This window comes from Prionailurus bengalensis, chromosome B4 (genome assembly GCF_016509475.1).
Source record: "Prionailurus bengalensis isolate Pbe53 chromosome B4, Fcat_Pben_1.1_paternal_pri, whole genome shotgun sequence".
NCBI classification, from domain to species: Eukaryota; Metazoa; Chordata; class Mammalia; order Carnivora; family Felidae; genus Prionailurus; species Prionailurus bengalensis.
The window spans coordinates 74,815,449-74,841,356 of NC_057358.1; the positions used below are offsets into that span (position 1 = coordinate 74,815,449).

The following is a 25,908-nucleotide window of genomic DNA, read 5'->3' on the forward strand; positions in this document are numbered from 1 at the left end:
GTAAAAGTCTTTTTTTTTCTGGTAAATACTAGTCCACTTTGGCTGTGCTTAGGAAAGCCAAATATTTCTGTCGTCTCCTAAGCTTTAGGAATAACCCATGGGGAACAGGGTGGAGGCAGAAGTAATAACCAAGGTGAGAGAGCCGCAAGTTTGGGGAATGGACAAAGGAATGAGCAAGCAAATAGGACTGCATCATTTATTTTAGGAAATATCACACCGTAGGGGTTTTGATTTGTTCATATAGTTGTTTTGGGAAAACAAATTTCTAAAGGCTGTTAAGTACTTGATTATATCGGCAATGCCTTAGGTTAAATATTCTACTTTTAGGTTATTTCCCCACTTATTTCTATTTTAATAGTGAAACAGGCATAAGCCAAACGGTTCTTTAGCGCTGGGAAAGTTTCTTTGGGTCAGCCCCACTCTCCCTTACCAGGGAAACCCAAAGGTAACACGTTTGCTAAGGCTGAACTACTAGTGTGCAAAACACTCAGCTGTACCTAGCTCTTCCCCATCTTGAAGTGATACAGTTTGTTTCTCCTCCTTAGATTTATTTCTTCTCCTGAAATTCATTTTTAGTTTCCGGCCACTTGGCGTCTCCAATTTACTAGGGTCATTTACTAGTTAGTATGCTGCTGACCAGGTGCTTTTGCTTCTCAATCTCAAGTCATCTGTAAATATATTAAATTCACATTTTCTTTCTTACCCACCCCCCCTTCCCCACTCCACCTCTCCAATAGGGAAAGGAGTTGTCACAAAGGTTGAGACACTCAGTGGGTGTCTGTACGTGGCCACTGGGCCTGCGGAGGGGAAACTGCCTTCACACCCATCCCCCCATGTCCTTACCCATCCCTTCCACACACAGCCAACAGTTTACCCTTTTACCTGTGAGCTGATGCAGAATGTTATTCGGAGTTAGGAATAATCTAGATTACCCAGTCCAATGCCCTAACAGATCAGGAAAATTATTTATCCAAGGCTTCTGAATTAAATGGCAGAAACAAAATTGAATTCAGGTCTCCTAAACTCAACTCTGTGTGGGTTGCGGAGTTCTGGATGAGGGAACGGGGGCATGGTGGTTCTTGTTAAAATATTCGTTCAACATACACAGAGAGCATTTACTTACTACGTGCCAGGCACTATTTTCGGTGCTGGGGACTCCGCGGTTGAGGGCGCGGAGACACAAAATCTCTGCCCTTATGAAGCTTTCGTTCTCAAAACTTAAGTACTTTGCCCCACCATCCTGCAGAAACTCCCAGTGCCGTAGGAACGGCTGGGGCTCATCTCAGACGGGAGGGAATCCCACCCTTTCTTAGCTTCTGTGCTAACCACGCGGCGAGGGCTGATTCACTGCAGGAGCCGGAGGGAAAGGCGACAGACACCCTGCGTAGTGCCCTCCCCACCCTCTGCACCGCCGGGGCGCCGCGGCGCCCCAGTTCCAGTCTGGGACCAGCGTCGGCCTCTCCACCCTCTCTGCTCTCCTGCGGACGGCTGGAGGACACAGAAGCAGGACCCGGCTCTGGCGCCGTCCTCTGAGAAAGGATTGCGGGTGGGTGAAAATCCTTCCAAGGCGGTCGCGCTCAGGGTCTAGCACCCAGACGGGGGGAGGGACGATGTCTCCCCGACCTGGGGGTTCATGCAGCAAACTGCTCTCTCATGCTGCCCGATCAAACATCGCAGCCACACGCTCTCTCCACTCAGCGGAGGCCACTGCGGCGTCCCCTCCCCTCCTGCCCCACCCGCCCGTTCCGACTCCCGAGCCCCACTGCAGCTTCGCAACCATCCTTCCTTTTCTTCCCTACTTCCTGGTTGCCATGGAGACACACGTCATTTACGTGCCGTGCGTCGCCTTGGAAACAGGGGAGCATCCGCGGCGAGGCCGGGAGACCCGCCCCTGCCACTCCAAGCACACTCGCGGGCGCTGCCCGTTAATGGCCGGGGGTATTCCCGAGCGGTACCCGCTGCTGGCCTCCGCCCGGGCCCCTCCGCGAGCGCTTCTGTGACCCAGAGAACCCGCGGGTCCTCGCAGCTCGTGGCGCCGGGAGAGCGGCGCTGACACGGGCGCAGTTCGGGAGGCGAGGCAGGTCTGGGCGCTTTCGCCCCGGGGCAAGCCGGAGAGTCGCCGGCCCGGGACTCTCGCCGGGTCCTCGTCCCGCCGGCTCTTTCCGGCCTCCCCCGATCCTGCCCGCGCCCTCCGCCCGGGACTCGTCTCCTCACGTCGGCTCCCCGCCCTCTCGGGAGCCTCCTCTGCCCTCGGTTCCTCCCCGCCCCTCCGGGGACCTCTCCCCCTTCCCCGCCCCTCTCCCCCACCTCACCCCCCAACCCCGGAGGCCGGGCTGGACCGGACCCAGAGCCGCCACCGCCCGCTTCTGCCATTCAATGGAGGACGGTCTGCTGGAGATCATGACCAAGGACGGCGGCGACATGCCGGCACCTCTGGAGGTGTCCACCGTGCCGGCCGTGGGGGACGTGATCTCCGGGGAGTACAACGGCGGCATGAAGGAACTGATGGAGCACCTGAAGGCCCAGCTGCAGGCCCTGTTTGAGGACGTGAGGGCCATGCGGGGGGCCCTGGACGAGCAGGCCTCGCACATCCAGGTGCTCTCGGACGACGTGTGCGCCAACCAGCGGGCCATCGTCTCCATGTGCCAGATTATGACCACGGCGCCCCGCCAGGGCGGTCTGGGCGTGGTCGGCGGCAAGGGGAGCTTCCCGGGTGCCCGCCAAGAGCCGGAGACCCCTTCGCCTGGGATCGGGGACAGCGGTTTGCTGGGTCGCGATCCCGAGGACGAGGACGACGATGAAGAAGAGGAGAAGGAGATGCCCAGCTCCGCCACACCCACTAGTCACTGTGAGCGCCCCGAGAGCCCCTGTGCTGGTCTCCTTGGGGGGGACGGGCCACTTGTGGAGCCCCTCGATCTGCCCGACATTACCCTGCTGCAGCTGGAGGGCGAGGCCTCTCTGTGAGGGGACTCCGAGGGGGCACTACTTTCCCGGGCTGGCTTTGGGTTTCCGAGTGCATGACGCGAGGGGACTGAACGGTGCGGTGCAGCATGCTTCACTCCGACCGCTGCTCATGTGGGTCAGGCAGAGAGACTCCCTCGAGGAAGGATTTATAGGGTGAAGGACTTTGGGAGCGTCAAGAATCCCTTCTGCCCAACCGAGGGAGACGTAGCAAACTGCGGAAAGGTGAGGTTCCGGGAGAGGAAGCGCCCATCTCTGGACTCCCTTCCACCCCCTACCCTGCCCATTCCCCCTCCCCGGCCAACAGGAGAACCCCTGAATTGTGTAAATAAAATTCTGCTTTTTCTATTCTGAAAAAGGACTTATCTAGGACTATGGCAAATAATCTCTTAACGATTTACCTAGAAACTAAGGAATTGGGGGTATTCTGTTCTGGCAACAGAAAATTTACCCTTCTGCTGAAATCCAAGATATTCAGCGCTCTGCAGAAGCCTCTCCCCCTCACAGATCTCTGCGGCTGCTGATTGGTAAAGGAAGCTTGAGGAGGGAACTGCAGCCCTAGGCATCTAAGTGAATGGGGTTCCAAGGGCCCCTGGGCTGGGAGGAGCTGGCTATGAATGTGCATGAAGACATAATAGCTCAACCTCTAGGATTTTTGCATGCAGAGCGGATCCTGCCTTGTCACTGACTTCATCTGGGATTGCTTTATCCACTCACTGGGGCTTAGAGAACAAAGAGCCCAGTACACAGGCAGAGACTTGGGGGTGCTCAGCAGCAGCCCAGATTTAGGGGACGTTTGAGGGACTCTTGGAGGCTGCAGCCAAAAACTGTCTCTCTCCTGGCTACACCTGCTTAACTTCAGTTCCTTTTCCTGTCAATTTGTCCCTGCCCGCTGCCTCTCGGTGTTGCCTCCATAATGTCTTGTGTGTGTTACGTATGTCGACTTGTGCAGTAGTGTGTGAGCCCTGAGGGGCAGGGCTTGTGGCTCTGGTGTTAGGTTCAGGGGGCTTCAGACCCTTCCGTGAGCCCCAGGCTATCATGGCGCTTTCCCCTCTCCTTTCCTCTTTTCCCTCACAACCAGGGCATGGAGCATGTGGCTGTCCTGAGGTTCTTAACTGATGTGCCTCCCTTCCACCTCCTCGAGTAGTGACTTTGTGTGCCCTTTCTCCTCCACTGTATATTCCTTCTCAATGCTTTCCTTGGTGTTAACCTTAATAAAGAGGCGTCATCTCCCCTCCTTGCTGACTGGTACTAGGGGGATGTCAGGGTGGGGCTTCTGGGCCCGTTACATGGACCAGGGTTTAGTTGGGTCTGCACAAGCCATGCCTTCCCTCCTCTCTCCTTACCTCCGGTTCCAAGGAGTTGACTGACCCTGCACTGGTCAGGACACGCACTGCCAACTCAACCTAGTTTCCCTTCCATCCTGGACCTTGAACTCAAGCTGGACAGGGGAGAAGGAGAGGGTATGTGTTGAGACTCCCAAACTAACAGCAGTTTTTAGTAGCTGAACTCCAGGTGTGCAAGTGACTTCTTTTCAGTGAAGCACCTGGTCCCTGGGAGATGACTTCCAAATCTGAGTCCTGGAATGGCAGGCATGACACCTGTTCCATGGGAGGGTTAGGGATGGGGTATTGTGGGTATTGTTTGGGAGGGATTGCCCGGGATCTCTGGGAGTAGAGTGACACATCACAAAAGAAACCACAAATAACTGCCTCAGGCCTCTACTGGAGACCGCTGGTAAGGTATTCCCCGTGGAGCTTAGACTGACATCAGCTATTGTCTGCTCCCTTGGGCAATGGAATTTCCCAAGGCTGTCCCAAACAAATTTGGGAGAAGAATGAGTTGGAATGCTGTGTGTGTGTGTGTGTGTGTGTGTGTGTGTGTGTGTGTGTGTTCTTGCTACTGGTTGCTGTGGAGAGGTTGAAAGAGCACTTGAATCACAGATCTGGGTTTGAATCTCAGTTCCAACACTGAATGACTGTTTGAGACTTGGTTTACTGCTTGAGACTTAATTTCTGCGTGTGTAAAATGGGGACAAGAAGTTGTTAGACCTGTAGAAATTCTTGTGCAAATGTTAGTTTTTTTTTATAGTTTTCTTGGGATGGGGATGGTAGTGACTGGCTCCTCTGGGAAAACAAAACTACCTTGAGAAGGTGCTAGAAGCTCTCTTTTTATATAATCCTTCCCTGTCTAATGAACTCTTTAACTTTCAGGAGAATCAAATAAAGGCGTATGATGAGATTCCCGAGGTGATATGGGCCTCATCATAAATGTCACGCAGTTACAGGCCAAAAAGATTTTCGGGGCCAGCCCTGTATACATAGGGTAACCAGAGGAAGCTGTGGGTTGTTCAGTGGTTGGGGAATGTGTGCTGGGGCCCTAGAGAGGGTAGCTGAAGCATATTGGTGGGGAACTATCCCCAAAGGCTGGGAGACAGTTTCCTGTTATAGTTCCAGCATTCAACACCAATCACAATAACATCTGTCACTTACTGAGCATTCACAGTGTGCCAGACACTGTTCCCTTTTATCTCCAACAAGAAGTAAGCACTATTTTTAGTCTCACTTAACAGTTTCAGAAACAGACGCCAAGACTTTCTCAAGGTCACACAGCTAGTGCTTGGCTTAGCTTAGCTGGCTTTAAAGAACGAGGACTTAAACCCAGGTCTTCTGACTTAAAGAACCCTAAATTGGAACTGCTGTGTTAATTGCTCTGTTATTTAGATCTTCAGGCCCCTTATTTCCCCAGTCAAGAGTCTCAGAGTCCTGAAAAGGAAATAGCATTAGGTTTGGTCTCTTGTCATCTTCTCAGAATAAGAAATGGAAGTTCAAGTTTTGGTTAGTGGCTCTCATCAGAGTCTAGTGGACGATAACATAATGATGGCACTGAGAAGATGGCCTTCTGAACCTGCTTCTTGAGAGGAAGGAGCCAATGCTCCCGGGTATTCCCCGACATGGCTTCATTCTTGTGTCTCTTTCCTGTGTCCTGTGGCTCAGATTCTGCAGAGTCTGACAGGAATCACAAGCAGTTTAGCCCATTAGGCTCTATAGGTCTGGTTGAGCTCTTTACCGTTTGGCTCCATTTCAGTTCTCCTTCCTATGCCCACTGTCCTAAACGTGTCATAAGTCCCTTAGCCCTGGGCCTCCTAAAAGTTCTCCAGCTATTCCTCCCAAGTCCAGATTAAAATCTCCCCAGAAAAAAACAGTCCTTCAGCTTTTTAAAGTCACCTGCACCAGCATCTCCTGGGGGGGGGGCGGTTAGCACAGTTGTTCCCCCATCATCTTATTTCTCCCTAGTCCCTATCCTCCTCTTGCATTTCTCCTTTGGGATGCTCCTGATGAGTGAGTTTCAGGTGAGATTCCTAACCTGGGACTCATGGACAGGGTCCCTGTTGAACGTCGCCGGGACACAGCTTCTTGAAATTGAATGCAAAATTCTGTAAGTATCAACATTCCTTAGAGAGATCTGTTGCTTCAATGTAATTCTTAAAGGTAAGAATTAAGTAAAAAAGAATCACTGAGCTAAAGAATAATGAGGCTTTTTAACTTGAAAAATACCAAAGAAGAAATTACCCTGCCGAACTGGTACTGTATTGCACCTTTGCCTCCTGGGACCTCCAGAGTATTTCCTACTTTGAATTGAAATCTTCACATAAATCTGATTATTCACCACCTATGCAACAAGTTCAAATTATATCAACACACATTAAAATGTGCTAAGAATCCTGTCTCCCATTATTTCCAAGTCTTCTCATACTTGGGAGTTTGCCAGAGCACTGCTGATGTGTAAAGGTGAGGAGATGCACCCTGTCCCCCCAAAGCTTTGTGCTGCACTTTATGTTGGGGCCTAACATGGCACTGCATGTAACTCACCATAACTCTGTTGCTGCGGATATTGATTTCTAAGGGAAATCTCTCAGAGTTAGTTCTTAATCTCAAAATGAAAAGACCTACAATTTCATAGAAATAAGGTACAACTTGAGCCTGGTACAACTAAACTCTGTTCTAGAGAAATAATAATAATTATTGTTATTTTAAAGTGTTGATTTGTTTTAAGAGAGAGCAAGCACGAGAGAGCATGGACATGTGAGCGGAGGAGGGGCAGAGAGAGAGGGAGAGAGGGAATCCCAAGCAGGCTCTGCACTGTCAGTGCAAAACCTGATGCTGGACTCGATCCCACGAACTGGGAGATCATGACCTGAGCTGAAATCAACTTGGATGCTTAATTGACTGAGCCACCGAGGCACTCCAATACTTATTTTTATAAGAGATGCAAAATGGCCTCCAACATAAATATGCATTTTTATGTGTTACCACAGACTATGGTCTCTGCTTGATATGTGTAATGAAATGGCTCACTTAGAAGTTTTCCCAGAACTAAGAAACAGTTCTTTCCCCAATATACTCAATTTTATACTTCTCGCAAGACAGAAAACGGCATCTTTGCAAAGGCAGGTTTTCCTAGGCACCTTTCCACAGGTACATGCCTAGGGATAGAAATTCAGCCAAAATACTCTGTGACAGTAAGCAATTATATAGAAGTACAAAAGGAGTATTCTTGAATCTTTTATCCCAACTACCACTTCCCCCCAACTTCTAGATTGTCCCCAGAAGGTAAATTCCCTCACAGAAGCACAGCCTCTCCGCTTGGAAGCACTGTGCTTGTGGAAGGAAGTCGGCTCTGTAAATAATGCTGTCATGGTGCCACCTGGCGAGGAATAGGGACATTACAAGGAGACCCTCTGAATTTATGACTTTCAATTCAGCAAGCCCTACCAAATGCTTACTAAAGGCCTGGCTCTTTGCCAAATAGTGGGTGGCAGGGGAAGCTGAATAAATAGAATGTATTTGAACAATATAAAAACCAACTGCAATAAACTCCTAACTGGTCTCCCCTGGCCTCTCACATACCTATAATCCTGAAGGTAAGTCTTCCTAAACCACAGCTCTAAACATTTATCCTCCTCAGAAATCTACATCATGTCCCTATTACTTCTTGAATTAAGTATAAAATCCAGTGGTTGTAGGGAGTCAAGGTCCCCTTGGATAAGGCCCTGGCATACTTTTTTTTAACCCATACATTTATTTCCCAGGTACGCTTTCTAGCCATCATTCCATCTTTGGAAGTCTGTATCATCCAGTCAGCTAGAAATGATTCCCAAGGGTATCCCAGTTCTTTTAATCTTTGGATGAGTAGACTGGACGAGTCCCTCCTGACCCTTGACTCCATTTCTCTTAGTCATTCTTCCCAAGTGCAGTCAGATGCAAATCTCTCCTCTAGAAAAGGGATTTCTGCAGCCTTGGTCACCTGTACCAGCTTCTCATGGGGTCTGGGAAGGCTGCTTTTCCCTCTTCTCTCTCTTATGCTACCTGCAAATGGTTAAGTCCCCAGAAGGGGTATGTAAAACTTTTTGATTATTAATTTGTGCTTTTATTTCTAGGAATTCAATTCATTGCTTTCGTCCAATTCTTAAAGAGACCTATAAAACGGAAAGGTTAAACAAACCCTGTAGTCAAAATAAGTTATTTGCCATTCCCCAGAAATTCCCACTTTCCCACATCTGATTCTTTGCTCATTCTCTTTACTCTTCCTGCTCCATTGTGTCTCTGCCAGTTGGAATCCTACCAGTTCTTTGAGGTCCTTCTCAAATGCTACTTCCTTCATGGAGTCTTTCCTAATGTGATCTCTTCCTCCTTTAAATATCTAAATCTTTTATTTTAAACTTTTAAAAATGTTTATTTATTTTTTTTTTTGAGAGAGAGAGGCAGACAGAGCATGAGCAGGGGAGCAGAGAGAGAGGGAGACACAGAATCCCAAGCAGGCTCCAGGCTCCAAGCTGTCAGAACAGAGCTGGACTCAGGGCTTGAACCCACAAACCGTGAGATCATGACCTGAGTTGAAGTCAGAAGCTTAACTGACTGAGCCACCCAGGCACCTCATGAATATCCAAATCTTTTTGTTGGTACTTCTTTTGGGGATAATTATTATATTTTCCTTACTTCTATTGTTTATTTACTCACTTCTGTTATTTATGTGCTTGTTATTCCCCCTTCCAGATTATGAATATCTTGAGGGCTGGAACTTCTTTCTAATTTTTATATTCTCTTAAGTATTTACCATATGTTATTGACTTTAAGGCATCATCAATTGTGACACATAATTATTTTAGGTGCCATTAAGAAAGAAAAAAAACACTGCCAATTAAACTTTCACTATGCTTTATCAATTTTATTTAAAAATTTTATTCGTTTAAAAAGTTTAGAAAGACTTATTTAGAAAGAGACGGGTTTTTTTGTATCACTCCAAAGCACACAAATATAATTTAAAGTCATTATGGTATTCTTATAATTTCTTCATATTGAGTCTGACACTTCTGAATCACTTTTGACTCAAGGTTGTTGATGTCTGTTATTTTTCCAAACATTATATTCTCTGGGTCATTTTGAGTGTTAGCGAAGCAGCATTTCTTAAAAAGAGAGCTTCCCTATTGTCTCTGGCAATTTATTCCAGGCCAAAAAAATCTATTCTGCAAGTTTTAAAGCTGGAACTTTTTGATCTTGCCAGAAAGTGTTCAAGGAATATTTTCAGAAAACAGCCAGAACTAATATTCCTTCAAATGGTCCTTGAATGGTCATTTAACTGAAACATCAAGGGGTTGTAGATTTCCAGTCATACCACCTAGAATAACAACTAGGCCCAGGCATGTGTAGGCAATGACAACAATGTCATGACTGCTGCTTGGCCAACAGTAATTGTAAGCTGACATTGATTACTGATTATGAGACACATCCCATTTCAGAAGTGTTAAAATGGGGGAGTGGGAAGTATATTTGGAATTGATGAAATCAGTAGCATGGGAACTTCCTTATAATCAGAAATAAATGTTTGAGCCTTAAATATAGAATTAAAAAAAATACAGAATTTTAGAACTGGTAATAAAAAAAATATGTCCCCATCTCTTAGAATCTTCAAAAGTGTTACTGCTAAAAGAAATCTTAGTGATGATCATATAGCCATTTTATTTATTTATGTGTTATTTTTATTTTATTTTAGAGAAAGAGAGAGCGAGCACAAACATGAGCAGGGGAGAGGGGTGGAGGGAGAGAGAGGGTGAGAGAGAGAGAAAGAGAGAGTCTTAAGTCCATGCTCAGCATGGAGCCCAACGTGGGGCTCATTCCCATGATGCTGGGATCATGACCTGAGCCAAAATCAAGGGTTGGATGATCAACTGACTGAGCCACCCAGGCACCCCAATATAACCATTTTATGTATAACTCAGATGTCTGAAGAGGCTGCTATGTCCCTTAGAGATCTGATTAAATTTGGTCCAAATTCAAATGCCAAAATCTGGGAATTCCACAGGATTCCATACATGCCTGTAGCATCTTATGGTTTATTTTCCTTTTGCTTCTTTCTGCATCCACAATCCTGAGTCCACGCAAGCTGCCTCAGTTTGACTTCTTGTCAGCTCTGGGACACATAAAACAGCCCTTTCACTGGTTTCAATAACAAATATAACCTTACTAGGCACTGAAAAATTTTTACTGTAGACTTGAATAAAAAAAGATGAGGGAGAAGTGATCACAAGGAGAGTTCCCATTGAGGAGTTTATGCCTTTCACAGGTTCCTCTACCCTATCCTTCCTTTACTCTCCTCTTCCTCCTGCCTGCTCCAGAGTAACAAGCAAATTCTTTCTCTTATTTTGAGAAAAATAGTTTCTCTCCCATTTAGTGCCTGGATGAGAGAAATTTACCTTATTCTACTCCAAGCACTTTATAAAAAAGTGTAGTCTCCTTCAGTGAATATATGATGCCATTGCATATAACTAAAGAAATAGATGATATGACATACCCAAGGTTGCATAGTTAATGACAATATCAGAACCAGAACTCTGTCTAAATTATATAGATCAGTGTTGTTTTTTTAACCCATTAAATGGTACTGCACATTTCTCTGCTACAAGTAGTTCTTTTTTAATGTTTATTTGTTTTTTGAGGGGGGGAGGGACAGAGAGAGATGGAAACAAAGAATCTGAAGCAGGCTCTAACCCATGAACCACAAGATCATGACCTAAGCTGAAGTAGGATTCTCAACTGACTGAGCCACCCACGTGCCCCATCTCTGCTATTAGTAGTTATAATATACGAACTGGTGGTTCAGCTTCAATAATAAAAAGGGCAAGTCAACATTCCTTTAGAGCAGGTGAATAATTCTTATAAGCATGAAGGAAAAAGACACCCAAGAAGGAAACCATGACTGAGTCAATTTGCCAACAAGTATTTACCAACTGCCTACTATGTATCATGGAAGGTGGTAGGCACTGGGGCAGACTCTAAGAAGTCATGGTCTCTGCCCTTAAGTTTCTCATAGTCTAATGATAAGGGAATGGTGTGCTCTCGAATTGGGAGAGAGTACTTCACAGAATATTGAAGGGAAAATCCGTTTTCTTTGAGCGTTGTCAACTGAATTAAGGGTACCTCAATTTTAAAATGGAAATGGTGTGTATGTGTGTGATGGGGGCCAAGGGGTGGGGGAAACAAGGTAAAATGGAGAGGACAAAAGTAAAGAAATGCTGAGAAAACCCACAAAAATTTATACTACAGAGGACATCAAGTACAACATTGGAAGAAAAGCAGTAGCTGAGCTGGCATCTCATACTTCTCTGGAAAAAGTAAGTAGAAAGAGGTTGGGGAAAAATACTTATGGCTTCTACACCCGTGCACAAAGTACAGGTAATATACAAATAGAACTTGAGATTTCGTACAATGAGAAAAATAAATTCTCACAGATATAAAGAAACTTGGTAGGGTAGGACTCATGTCTGGGACACGGCAGTGAGAAAAGGTGCGGTACATTGTTCCAAATAAACAATTGGGATCTGATGTGCAGCTGGAAAGGAATTGGCAGTCATGTGATACACACCACATATACGTGGGAACATAAGCAGCTTCTTTGCTGTGATCTACAGAAAGTCAGCCCCTGCTCTTAGCATTTATAAAATTCAGAAAGGAAAAGAGGAAGAAAAAGTGTAGGGAATGGAAGAAGGAAAGAGACATAAGAAAGTAAGCGGAGGAATACAATAAAAAACAAAGAAAATGATAAAAGAGTAGCACTTTACATCATGAAGACAGTCTTATATGGGATTTTATATCCTTGAGAGTGGAAACAGGAAATGAATTATTTAGGTGAAGGTAAAGGAGAGGAAAAGAAGCAATATTATTGTAAAAATGTGCTAGATTCCACCAAAACAGATGAACTGGATTATAGATCCCAGGAACAAATTATGAAACTGGCACAAAGAAGTTCCAGAAGTGAGGGGAAGTTGATTTAATGTAATAGAATCCTTCAGAAGGAAGAAGATGGCAGAGGAAAGATGATTCTGGGTCAGATTCTGACCCACAAAGATCGAATTGATTGGTGAAATGAGGGTGAGGAAATATTGAAAGTAACTATTGCATTTTGGTTCTTCCTGATAGCCAAGGAAATAAGGTAAGAGGTAGTCCAGGGCTACTGGAAGCCTGACTTCAAGTAACTAGAAGGTATGATTTTTATAGCCTGCAACTCTATACGGGGAAAACGCTCAAAGAAGATGGCGTTCTCTTAAGAATAAAATTTAGTCAGTACAATTGCTTTGGAGTCCAATGAAGAAGACTGGAATGAATGATCACAGGGACCTTGCCAATGAACTCAGATTTAGAGATGTCAGGCAGAGAGTAAGCATAACTAAGAGAGTAGTCCATATATTTCAATACTTTCAAATGCACAAAGTATAAGGCAAAAAAACTGGGGGATTTGATTACAAAATAAAGATTTGTGTTCTACAAAGGCCAACATGGACAAAGCTAATAGGTAGATGGCAGAATAAGAAACTATTTGCTTTGTCTAAAACTGACAAGGATATGGGGCGCCTGGGTGGCGCAGTCGGTTAAGCGTTCGACTTCAGCCAGGTCACGATCTCGCGGTCCGTGGGTTCGAGCCCCGCATCGGGCTCTGGGCTGACAGCCCGGAGCCTGGAGCCTGTTTCCGATTCTGCGTCTCCCTCTCTCTCTGCCCCTCCCCCGTTCATGCTCTGTCTCTCTCTGTCCCAAAAATAAAGAAAAAACGTTGAAAAAAAAATTAAAAAATAAATAAATAAAACTGACAAGGATATAATAGCCTTAGAATAGATATGGTTCTCCTACAAATGAACAGCAACCAGATAGAAAAAAAAAGGTGCAAAAGATATCAATAGGCAATTTAAAAAATAGGAAAAAGCTAATATGCATATAGAAATTTGATCAAAACCATCAATAATCAAAAGCACATTGAACCAACAATAATATATTAGGTTATACCTATCACACCAGCAAAAATTAGAAATCTAGAGAGTTACAGATGTCAGGGATGTGGAAATCTGCTACAAGATTGGTTTCACCACTTCTGGAAAGCAAGCTGGCATTACTTGGACACATTAAATAGATTCATACCCTATAACCCTGTAATCTCTCTCTTAAGTAACATAAAACAAATTCTTTACAAGTTCAGAAGGGGGCTAATAAGAGGATGTTCATTGCAGAGTTATTTGTAGTGAAGTGGAGCTGGGGGCAATGTGGGTGTTCATCACTGGAGTAGTGGAGAAGTACAACATGGCAAATGCACACCATGGCATCAGTGTGAAAGAACAGATTAAATGTTAGCATATGGCAAGATGGATGGAGATGAAAAACAGTGCTTAGTGAAAAATGTAAGACACAGAATGAGACCTATAACTCAGTAGCTTTGGAATACATTTAAAAATACATGCCTACCAAATAATAACTATTTTCTAAGAACACATTTAAACAGAAATATACACACTAAACACATCAGAAAATTGCCTATTGTTGGGGAAGAATGGGAGTGGAGATAGAATGTAAAGATGGAATAAAGAAATAAAGACATAAAACAAGAGGGTTTTTCCTTGCAGGCACAATGATGGTGTATCATGAACTGAGGAGTATGATGAAGTCAATCCTTCAAGGAACAAAAACTTCAAAACAAAACACAGGAAAACACAAACACAAATTTATCAGCACTAAACCATGAACAGAATAGCACTTAGAGAAGAAAAAGCCGAAATGAGGAAAAACTTGTAAAAATACTGACAGCAAAATAGGCTTGTTATTCCAAAAAAGAAATACAAAGAATTGATACCTTTGATGCTCAGAACACATGGGGTGCTATATACATTTTTGGAGACACTGATTTTAGATGTTTGAAATACCTCATCTCATTTAATCCCCATAACCACATGAGGTAGATATCTTAGAACTTTTTTGGTTGCAAGAAATGTAAACCTATCTATAATAATTTTGAGGGAAAAAAGTTTATTATAAAGACGCCAGGTTATCTCCAAAACCCAAGAGCAAAAATGCAATTGGCCCTCCAAGGTTGACGAAACCAGGGCAACCATTATCTCAGGCTCTTTCTCTGAAGGTATGGTTTTCTATCTTTGCTTCTCTCTGTCCTCCGACTTCAATCTATTCTCCCTACCTGCCAATTTTCTTTGCTTCTTCACATACGTGGAAGAAGACAATGGCTCCATATCTGAGTATCTGCCTGTTCCAGCCCCAAAGTGGGTATATCTGCTGCATACCAATTCCAAATTCCTAGGAAAGAGGACTTAATCAATCTAGCTTTGCTGCACTGATTGTGGTGATAATGGGGTGTGGTGTTCCATAGTACTAACTTGACTGCCAGGGCTCACCTCAGTGGGAGAAGAAGAAGGTTCTTGGAGAATGGGCTGAGTGCCATAGCACCCTCTAAAGTATCTCCCATGGCCAATAGGACTGTGGAATATTTGCCAAACAAATGAATAATTGAATGACATAAAACTCAGCTTTCTCTAACTTCAAAGCCCATTCTCTTTGTACTACATCATACAGCCTCCAAAATGTTTCCATTTGAAAAAAACTGATTTCATTACCTCTGTAAAAGAGAATGGTCTTATATTAGGTATCTCCAGAAACCAGATGGCATATTCAAATTAGGATAGTTTGGGGAATTTCATAAAGGTTTATTTATAACGGTGTGGGTAGGTTGTAGGGAAATTGCAAAGGAGCTACAGTACCCCAAATCTGGTATTAGAGGGGCTAAGCCTGAAGAGGTAATGGGAGATGCAGTTCCACCACTTAGAAACAGATAACTAGGTAGAGAAGGCTACAATGACAAGAGCTGAGATCTTACCTAAAGGGACTCAAGTGAGCTTGCCACAATGCCACAGGGAAAGAGCCAGAGGATTAAATAGCCTAACCTCACATTCCTACTTCCCTCTAATCTTCTGCCTATACTACTCATTGGCTGAACCCAATAGAAAGCCAGGGGTCAGGGGATCTGTTGACCTGGTTCCATGCAGGTCAGCCTCCCAAGCCCAGAGCTGGGTAAAGACGGCCAGGAATTGATCTGCAGAGGCAAAGAGATATCTAGGCCTGTAGACTAGAAAATAAAAACAAACGTGCAAATTGGAAGTCCAAAAAGATAAGACTTTAAGAGTTCCCTATAGAGGATCTAGACATGTTTAATTTTCATGTCCTGGGTAAGCCATATTTCTAGATATTAAAGTGAATATTTAGCTTAAGTCACTAATGATGAATGCCTCAGGGGCTTCCTTGGGGGGTTCAAGGCTCTGGACACTCCCTCTCCACTCCTACTAGAAGAGTTTTGCTATTTTGGTTTAAAACATCAGGATTCTGCTACGTTGAGAAAATAGCGCTACAACACCTCCAGGTACTATGCTAAGGACGCATAAATGAATCATATATCAGTGGGGAAGACAGAGAAGTAAAGAAGTAAGAGTACAGTGTTAGGAAAATGCATTGGTTATGAAGGGAACCCAAATAAAGTCCAATGAATTCAGAAAGGGGAAGGAGTCAAGGAAGGCTTCCTGGAGTAACTGCAAAGGGAGGTAAAGAAGTTCCGAAGACACCGGCGTTGTCTAGAAGGGAGGAGGAGCCCAACAATTATTCACTATCACCTGAAAATATCGAAGCTACAGATCGGTGGACTAGGCTAGGAGGTAGGAGGACTCGACGTGATAGGCAAAGATCTATGCTCAGCCCAGCCTCCAGCCTTGCTCCGCCCCCATCCCATCCCATCCCATCCCAGAGCATCCCATCCTCCACCAAAGGGGAGCGGCATTTCAGCATTTCCACTCAGCTGGGAGGTATTCCAAACCCCAGAGACGCAGCTACCGCGGGGCGCGGCTGCTGCCTAGTCTCCCAGAATAGCTCGTGTTCCCGGGAGGTCTTCAGGTTAGCGCAATCCCGCCCCAGCGCGGCCAAGAAGACGCTCATTGGCTGCCATAACGGTGATCCGAGAAGTTGGGGAAGGGTGATTGGCCGCAGGTTTGTTTTGTTTGTTTGTTTAGTGCTGACCACGCCCATCTTCTTTACCCTCCGCAATCGGGTCAGGGCCCAAAGCCTCTTGGGTAGTTTGGGCATGCTAGATTGGGAAACATGGCGTCGGTTTTAGGAGGGATCCTGAAGGCTGGAAGAGCTGGAACCAGAGCTAGAATTCCTGGGTTCCCTCCCCACGTTTTCAGGGCCTGGGCTGAACTGTGGTAACCTTAGAGGCTTGTCGTGCATCCTCCCGCGACAAGTGGTTTTGCATACGGATAGTGAGGGGGCTGGGACGAGACGGTCATTTCGGAGTGATTTCTGGTTGTTGCATTTACGTGCGTTTTCGCAGTCGCTGGGGGCTTTTCGTGTGCCTCCCGGGCTCAGGAACCGGGGCAGAGGCTGAAGCAGGAGACACCACCAAGGCGTCGGCTTCTCTGGCGTTGGAGCGCTGCCTCCGTGCCCCTGCCCCTGCAAGGTCCGTTGGTACCCCAACCTCCCAGAACCCAGGTCCTTGAATGAGAAAGTGCTCGCCCTTGAGAAGACAGTTTAGGTCGCTCATCCCGATTTTACAACATTCCTGGCCATACTCACCCTCCACCTTCCACGTTGAAAGCATTTCAACAAGGAATCAGGCAGTTCGTTATACCTGGAGTTACTCAACCCCAGCTTCTAGCCTCCCCGCCCCACCCCACCCCACTTTACAATTCACTGCTTATTCTTTAAGGCTTAGTTCTAATACCATCTCCTCAGTATAAAGCCTGCTCCATTCTTTGGGACAGTTATTCAGTTACATCCTTAGGCTAAATGTGAATGCCATTTGAAATGTGTGATTTTGAACAAATTAACCTCTATGAGCCCCAGTTTTGCCTCTTAAAATGGAGGTAATGTACTTCCAGGGTATTGTGAAGATCAAATGTAGGGCTGTTAGAACATAAGTGCTTGATAAATGTGAGCTGCTGTTATCTGCCCTCCCAACATACTTTGTATAGGCCCCTTATAACGTTTGTTCTTTATATTACCATTAATATATTATATTATATTGCCCTATTAAACTTTGAGCTTAAAAACCAGAACTGTGTCTTGTTACAATGTCAGCGTACAACAGTGTTGGGCAAATGTAAAGCCAAGAAATTTCTTGGAAACTTTGCAAAAAGCACCCTGTTCTTTTCCTTTCTTACTTTTTGTTTGTTTCTCTTAAAGCCTCTTTGAGACAGGAATTCTCAAACTTGGAGAAGCTGAGATCCTAGGGGGAAGAATAAGCACTTCTTTTGTTCTCCATGGTGACCACGAAGGCCCTATCCTTTCCCTTTCTGCTTGACAATTTTAGACAGGTTTCATCTTAAGTATAGGCCCCTGGCCCCTTTTCTCAGAGCATTTATTTTAGAAAACTTGTAATTGCCAATCTTTCTGTGCCCCTTTTGAAATGTATATGAATCTCCTTTAAAGCCTTTTGCTAGTTTCCAGACCCAGGGGAGGTCTTTCTCAATGACCTGGGAGCCATCCCTTTTTATTTTATTTTATTTTATTTTATTTTATTTTATTTTATTTTATTTTATTTTACTTTATTTTATTTTACTTTATTTTATTTTACTTTATTTTATTTTACTTTATTTTATTTTATTTTTATTTTATTTTATTTTTATTTTTAATATAATTTGTTGTCAAGCTAGCTAATATACAGTGTATACAGTGTGTTCATGGCTTCTGGAGTAGATTCCCGTGCTTCATCACTTACACGCTACACCCAGTGCTCATCCCAAAGAGTGCCTTCCTCAATGCCATCACCCATTCCCTGCCCCATTAAGCCTCAGTTTGTTCTCTGTAGTTAAGAGTCTCTTATTGTTTGTGGGAGCCATTCCTTTAAAATGCAACCCTCAGGAAGATGGCATTCCTATTTCCTAGTCTCTATGGGAGGGTAGGAGCCCAACATCAATGGGCAGCTTGCTCCAAATTGCAAAACTACAACCTGTAAACTTACTTTTCCTTTGAGTAAGACCAGTCACCACACACAGGTAGCCCTACTGCGGCTCTTAAGAACTCTCCAGCCACTTGTTTTAGTAGAGTTGAGTTCAATCTCCTATTGCAATAGTCTTTTATTATTTTTTTATGTTTATTTATTTTTAAGAGAGAATGAGAGCAGGGGGAAGGGGAGAGAGAGAAGGAGACAGAGGATCTGAAGCGGGCCTCTGCGCTGATAGCAGCAAGCCTGATGCGGGGCCTGAACCCACAAACTGAGATCATGACCCGAGCCGAAGTCAGACACTCAACTAGCAGCCACCCAGCTTCCCCTCCTATTGCAGTAGTCTTAAATAAAGTCTTTCTTTCCTGTTTAACTTTGCCTGGTGTAATTTCTCTTTGATAATGGAAAATTTTTTGTTCTGTGTTTATTGTTTCTTCTCAGTTATAGTGGTGTTTCATTTCTTCCTCCTTGCTGACTGAGAAGTGCTTCTCACATGTCCTCTGATATCTAAAGATTCACCAATTTGGACTCAAAAGATTAGAATTTTGTGGAGAGAAGCTACTACTTTAAGTCATTGCAGAAGGTAGTGTGATTTGTATACTATGGAAAGGGTAGTACATCTATTTGAGGGAATCCTAACTGAGGTGCATTCATCTTATGGAAGTGGCACCAGAAAATAACAGACCTGTTCCCTTTCCTATTATTAAGAAAGGGGCATGAGAAAGATGCAATTAAAAAAAAAAAGAGTGGTTAAGAATATAATGCTCTCTCAAGGGACGCTAAATTTGGTTAAGGAGAAAAGCTAGAAGAAGTGAGAGGGGTTAGGGTTGCAAATGGAAAGGCTTCTGCAATGCTAGAGATAGTGTGGAGAGGTGTTACTTAAAGTACAGGGAATGAAATATGTCTATTTAAGCTGGGAAGTAAGGTGCAATGAAATGAAAGATGGTTGGGAAAAAGGAAGGCAGTAGGGAGAGAGGAGTTAATTTGGAGTATATACCAGGGAAGGAAACTAATAGTCTGAGAAGCTTGGAAGAGGCATTGACCACTTGGATCATAAGGGAAATATAAAACAGTCATGTTACTTAAGGAAACTAGAAGATTTAGAAGGGATTTGACATATTGGTCTATCTCACCTGCATTTCCTCAACAACACACAAGCATAAACATAAGTTGAATGCAGTGTTATGGTAGCCACTTAAAGCCATCATGAAAGTTCTCCCTTATGGGCTAATGGAAGCTAAGAAGATGGGGTTCAGGCTTATCATCCTTAGTTTTTCTTTTTCTTCTTTTCTCTGACTTTTCTTAATGTCAAAACTGCTCCCTAATTCCCTTTTTCTTAACTTCTTCCCCTATTTTTTCTTATGTAGGAGTGGGGTGGATGAGGGTGGATTCAGGATATGAGAGTGGAATGTGAGAAAGAAAAGAACACTACAATGATAAGTTGAAAGAGAAAAGTTTGCTCCTAAATGTGTATGCAAAACTCAGGGTAGGAATAGTATGTAAAAGTACTGTACGAAAAAAATTAAATGGAGTTAAGTGCACTTATGCCTTTAAAAGATGTGACAACATAGAAGAAAAACATGAAAGTCTTAAATTATCCTCAGGAAGGCCTAAGAGAAAAGAATGCTTGAAGTGAAATCAGACAGATGAGCATTAGACATCAATAGGATCTTCCAGGACTGATGCTAGTAGAAAGAAAGCTATGAATGCTCTTTCCTGGAGGCTCTCAGCATTGGAGAGTTGCCCAATTGTCAAGACTTGGGTGGGCGGGGGGGAGACCTCTCTTCCAGGAGTCTTCCCACTAGATAGATTCTGCCTGGGCCAGGCTGGTCCTCCCAAGGGCCCTCACCATGGCCCCCTTCATTTCCTTGTTTCGAAAACTATAGATGATGGGGTTGCACATGGGGGTGATGATGGTGTAGAGAAGGGAGAAAGGCTTGTCTTTGTCAGGGCCATGTGTGCTGCGAGGATTCATGTAAGAGAACATGGCTGAGGTATAGAAAAAGATGACCACAGTCAGATGGGAGGCACAAGTAGAGAAGGTCTTCCCCCGACCTGAGGAGGAGGTTCTGCCAAGGATGGAGGCCAGGATGCGGGCGTAGGAGATAACAATGAGCACCATGGGGCTGAGCAGCACCACGATGGCATCGGCAAAGATCATTTTCAGGCTAAACTGGGGGTCTCCACAAGAGAGGGCAATCACTATGGGGGCCTCACAGAAGAAGTTTTCTATGTGGTTGTCTCTGCAGAAGGGATTCCGGAATGACATATACTCAAGAAAGATGCCATTGATCAGCCCAAAGAACCAGGCAGTACTCACCAACTTTACACAGACATGCTGGCTCATGATCTGGGCGTAATTGAGTGGGTGGCAGATAGCAACGTAACGGTCATAGGCCATAAAAGCCAAGAGGATGCACTCGGCTACACCCACACAGAAGACCAGGTACATCTGGGTCAAGCAAGAGACAAAGGAGACAGTGTGGTTCTTGACCACCAGGTGAATTAGCATCTGTGGGATGGTGGTGGTGATGAAGCAGACATCCAGGAAGGACAGATGGCCAAGGAAGAAGTACATGGGGCTGTTGAGTCTGGGGTCTGTCCAGGTGATGAAGATGATGAGGCCATTCATGGCCATGGCAAGGCTGTAGAGGGCTAGGAAGAGGGCAAAGAGCAATGCCCGAGTGGAAGAGGAGCTCTGTTCGAAGCCCACGAGGATAAACTCTGTCACTGTGCTCCCATTCCTTAGGTCCACCATCTGTGGCCTGCTTGAGGAGGGAAGACAGGAAAAGCACAGGTGAGATAGTTGTAGGGGAATGCAAGGTACTCACTTGGGCCCAGAAACCCAGCTATAAAGGAATAACGAGTGGCGGTAAACATTTTAGAACTTTAGTAAAATATGTAAGTGGCCATGTTATGGGGCAGTGAAGATATCAAGGTCACTATAGGCTGCATACATGGAATTGTAATATCAAAAATTGAGGAAGTGATGGTTATACTTTACTCTGGTTTGGTCAGGCCTCAAGTGAAGTACTGCATCTTATACAGGGCTCCAAATGTTGGAGGATTAGCCACTAACAAAAATGTATTCAAAGGTGCAAAACTCAGATAGTAGGGCTTGGAACCCAGGCTAACTGAGGAATGGTTTAAGAAATTGAGGAATGGAATATTTGAAGGAAGACACGGTGACTATTAGCTTATAGAAGATCATATTTAGGAAGCACTTGGGAAATGTTTAAAGACATATTTTTCTAGAAGAAAAAAATGCTTAGTCTTAGTGTATATATTTAAAACGATAAATGACTGAAGTTTCAGAGAAAACAATAACATTCTAGCCTTTGGCATTGTCCCTTAGCTGATAATAATTTGGATACCTCTGGAAACAGCCATGCTTACCAGTCATCCATCCTGTTTCCAGACTCCTTCTCCTAGTGGTTGCCACTATTGCATCAAACACCCATGCTGTGCATGCTGGAAATGGGGCATACTTGTGAACTCTTTATTGCGTGCTTTCCTCATAGGAGACAGTTTCCCTACTGGGGTTGAAACTTAGGGCTCTGCACCATTGGGTGGAAAGTATGCAACCATCACTGTGAGACAAGGGAAGCTATGAGCAGGGCACAAATTCAGCCTTTTTGGAATGGACCTTCAGAAAATCTTGATCTGTCCCTTTGCTTCTGGGATAAGTCTTGTTCTTTTTCTATCATCAGAGAATGAGAATTCAGAAACTCATGTTCTTTTCTCATTATTGTAAATTTTAGGAAGTCATTATGTTCATATTAAATCTCTCTTGTACTTTTCATCTTGTCTTTGAGTTAGGATATCAGATCCCTTCCACTTTCAGATGCTTATAGTTGGTTAGTATATTCCTTTTTAACCTTAAGTTCTGCCAACTACTCTTCATTTTCTTTTCTCCCACTCCTTTTTCTATACACTCTCACTCTACCCCCTGTGTTAGTCTTTTGCTCTCCCTTTTCCACTTCTACTTCTCACTCTTTCTTCCCCCTCTCCCTTTCTCATATTTGGTGTGGGTGTTTGCCATTTAGCTACCTCTGGGTGGACTCCCTTCTCTTCTCCATATCTTTATTTTTTTCTACATGTCTTTAAATATCTCAAGTTGCCTATCTTAATTTTAGAAGAGATGTACCCAATTACTGCCACTCCTTTTAGCTTTGTATTCTTGGTAGGTGATTTCCTGGTAGGTCAGGCAGTGGGCCATTCCCATCATCTGTATTTGGAATGCCCCTCTAGAACTTGTACCTAGATATTCTCCTCGTCAGGCCCCAGAAAAGGCAGGGAGGGTCAGAGAGCAATGTTTAATCCAAGATATGGCTTGGAATCACGGACCCAGTGGACATATTGGGGCTGAGGTCAGAATCTGGGCAAGAGAAGTCAGTGAGCTATGCTCCAGACAAGCCTGGGACTTGTCCAAGAAGAAACTGAAGTTCAACCTAAGAAAGCACTAGGATCTATAGGAGTATAAATTCTTATTTGTGGTTCACAGTCCCAGAAAGAATACTCTGTGATACCTGGCATCTAGTGCCCTGTTAACAACCAGGGTTAACCAATCAAGCATTGGTATAAATAAACAGAATAATAATTTGAAAATCATATCCCACCTCATTCTGTTGCTTGGCTGGTGGTGATGTTTGTCACTGAATCACTGCAGCAAATAATAGAGAAAATCTCATTGTATTTGAAGAACTGATCCAGGGAGGATGGTCTGACCTGATGGGCCACTCTGGAAGAGAAGTTGTGGTAAAGACCTTGTTAGTTCTTTGATATTCACACCATAGGTGATGTTTACTTAAATAATAATATTAAGTTACGTGTGTACTGCACTTCAACTGTCACATATTCCATTTGTTAATAACCCTATTTGCTCCGATTTTTTCATAGTGTATGTTTTGACCTTCTCAGGATTTAAAAAAAAATGTGTATTTATTTATGTTGAGAGAGGAAGAGGGGAAAGAGGCAGAGAGAGAGAGGGAGAATCCTGAGCAGGCTCCTAGCTCAGTGCAGAGCCCAAAACAGGGTTTGATCTCATGAACCTGGGGTCATGACCTGAGCTGAAATCAAGAGTTGGATGCTTAACTAAGCCACCCAGACACACTGCTTCTCAGGATTTTTAATTTTGTCTCAGTGCTAGCTGAATCTTTGCACTTTGACTTGAAAATCACATGCTCTCTTAATTGTTACTTAAAGAAATACCAGCAAGAAAATAAGAAAACATTCATTCTCCTTTAGCTGCTGATAATCTCATATTATTCTAAAACATGTCCTTGAAGTTATTTCTGACCAAAGAATTTTCTGAGACTGGATATAAGAAATTGTTGCTATGTGCTGTAAACCTAACCTTGAACTTCTAAAATATCATTTTTATTGGTGACCTTAATTATGGCCATGGTAATATTTAAACTGATAACTCTCTGTTTTCAGAAAGGCACATATACTTGTGAGATTGCTTTGTTAAACTAGAAGAGGATCATGGGATTTTCTTATGCCAAGTGTACAGATATAAGATAAATAACCACCGGTGATGCCTTGAATTTCTTGTTTAAAGAGTCAAGGGTCTGTAATCTCATTTAAATTAGTAATAGTTTATAAAATAGTCCACACATGTCACGACATTTGAACCTCTGACTTAGTATTATAGTTTAATGATATAATTTAATATCATTGAAGACCTTCTGTTAAGTTATGATGGACAATGTAGTTGAACATCATTTGGCAGGGAGAAAGGAATAGGGAATACATTATCAACTGTGGGTCTAGAGTGGCTTCAGAACTGATTAACTTACTGTTCTGATTCATTTTAGAACCCATCTGCAAGCAAAATAGAACTGTTCAAAAGTTCTAAGAGCCTCTCAATAGAGCAGTGATTTGTGTTGGAGGAGTAGCCAATATGAAGGTGTAGGTAGGACTGTTTTAATATTTTACACCCTATAGTTAACCATAGACTTAATGGTTACAATGCTAGATACTATCATGAGTAGGGTAGGGCAGGGATTAACTTCTTCCATATTCCTGATATTTCCTTCCACATGGGTGAAATTGTGATAGCATAACACTCCTGACCTTTCTCTTCTTCATTTACACCATACCATAGGGGGTGGCTTACTGGATTGGTGACTTTAGAAGGAGAAATGGAGCATGTGTTGTCTATCCCTTTCCTCTCACCTTCCTCTTGGGAATGAATGGCCTTCTCCAGGGTAGCCTCTAACCCTGTTTGGGGAGACTCTGTGGTTGTACAGCCTTGCCAATACAGAGGAAATTTTATCTGTCTGACTCTGTGCTTCTGGATTAGGAAGTCCAAATGCTCAAATGTCTGCTTTGTTATTAATAAAAATGATGTTTTAGCTTCCATCTCAGACTTGTCTTATTTCTCAGATGATTCAGACTCAGTTGGGAAGAGCAGTGTTATTTAATGAACCCCTCAAAGTCCCTAATGATTATTGTTAGTAATATAATCACATATATGGAAATAAAATTTAAACCAGGAAATGTGATACAGCCTTGGTTATAACGAAAAGAAACTATGAGTCACGATGATGTCTGGGAAGATCCTGAGAGAGCAGAGTTGTGCTGATACACATATGTTGAATGATCAAAGTATAGTGCTGGTGAGTTAAGGGAGAGAAGTCTACATTCCATGACCACAGGAGCACAATGAACAAAGTGTGCTATTGTAGACTAGACTGGTGGGAAAATGTCTCATTATAATGCAAGATTTTGATTCATGTCATATTTACTGAAGAGAATCAGGACACTATTGAATACATTCAACAGTTAGCCACAATGCTCCTGTTGCTTTCCTAGCATGCTATGACCACAGGAAAGAAAATATAATACAATACAGCACTGTATTGTTTATTCTGTAGAGTATGTTTGTTTTAAGAATGAGATTAGTTCACTTAAGTTGTAAACAAATTCACCAGCCCTGTTTAAATCATGTAGATTCTCAGAAAGCCTCAGCCTCTGTGAGGCTTGGCTATTCTCTTTCAGGTCTGCTGTAAATAAAATGTGCCTCTAGTAATTTCAAATCTTAAATAGCTTGAAACCTGGTTTATCTTCTGCATACCCTGATCCCTTGCTTTTTGGATTAAATACATAATTTCATGACCAAGCAAGAGAAACATTGTGGCTAACTGTTGAATGTATTCAATAGTGTCCTGATTCTCTTCAGTAAATATGACAGGAATCAAAATCTTACATTATAATGAGACATTTTCCCACCACTCTAGTCTACACCCAAAAAGCATTATTTTTCTGAGCAGAAAAATTTTATGATAGATATATTTATCAAGGAGTTCATGGAGCTCTGGGGAATCAGTAGGTATATTTCAGAGTGTCCGTGCATCTCTGAAATGTTGTAGGAAAACGTGTGCATGAGATCATTTTTCTTGGAGAGTTCATAGCTTAATCAACGTGTCAAAGGCAACTGGAAACCACAAAGGGTAAAAAACTTGTCATTTAGAGATTTGAAGTTACTAAGTTCCCATAGACTTCTCTTCTTTAGACTAAAAATCAAAGTATTCTTTCATCTTGCTGAATTGTTTGTTTCCTCAAAAATATCTCTATGGAGTGTGATTGAGACATGGTTGAGCACCCAGTTCTACCACTGGTAGCCTC

The 25,908-nt window shown here is 43.5% G+C and overlaps 2 protein-coding genes across 2 annotated transcripts in view; one reads left to right on the plus strand and one right to left on the minus strand.

The window, feature by feature from the left end:
- Positions 1-750: 750 nt before the first annotated feature.
- Positions 751-4,198, plus strand: CCDC184 (coiled-coil domain containing 184). Its single transcript, XM_043563778.1, has one exon. The coding sequence runs from the start codon at positions 2,377-2,379 to the stop codon at positions 2,962-2,964; it is 588 nt and encodes a 195-aa protein (XP_043419713.1). The 5' UTR covers positions 751-2,376; the 3' UTR covers positions 2,965-4,198.
- Positions 4,199-18,533: 14,335 nt separating this feature from the next.
- Positions 18,534-25,908, minus strand: part of LOC122472307 (olfactory receptor 10AD1) — a 33,201-nt gene continuing 25,826 nt past the window's right edge. Inside the window, exon 2 of the mRNA XM_043561726.1 lies at positions 18,534-23,017. Coding sequence (XP_043417661.1) covers positions 20,078-21,034 — 957 coding nt within the window. The 5' untranslated portion in view covers positions 21,035-23,017 and the 3' untranslated portion in view covers positions 18,534-20,077. The remainder of the gene's footprint in view (positions 23,018-25,908) is intronic.

Coding starts and splice junctions, on each gene's coding strand:
- CCDC184 (XM_043563778.1), top strand. CDS start 2,377: ATGGAGGACGGTCTGCTGGAGATCATGACCAAGGACGGCGGCGACATG.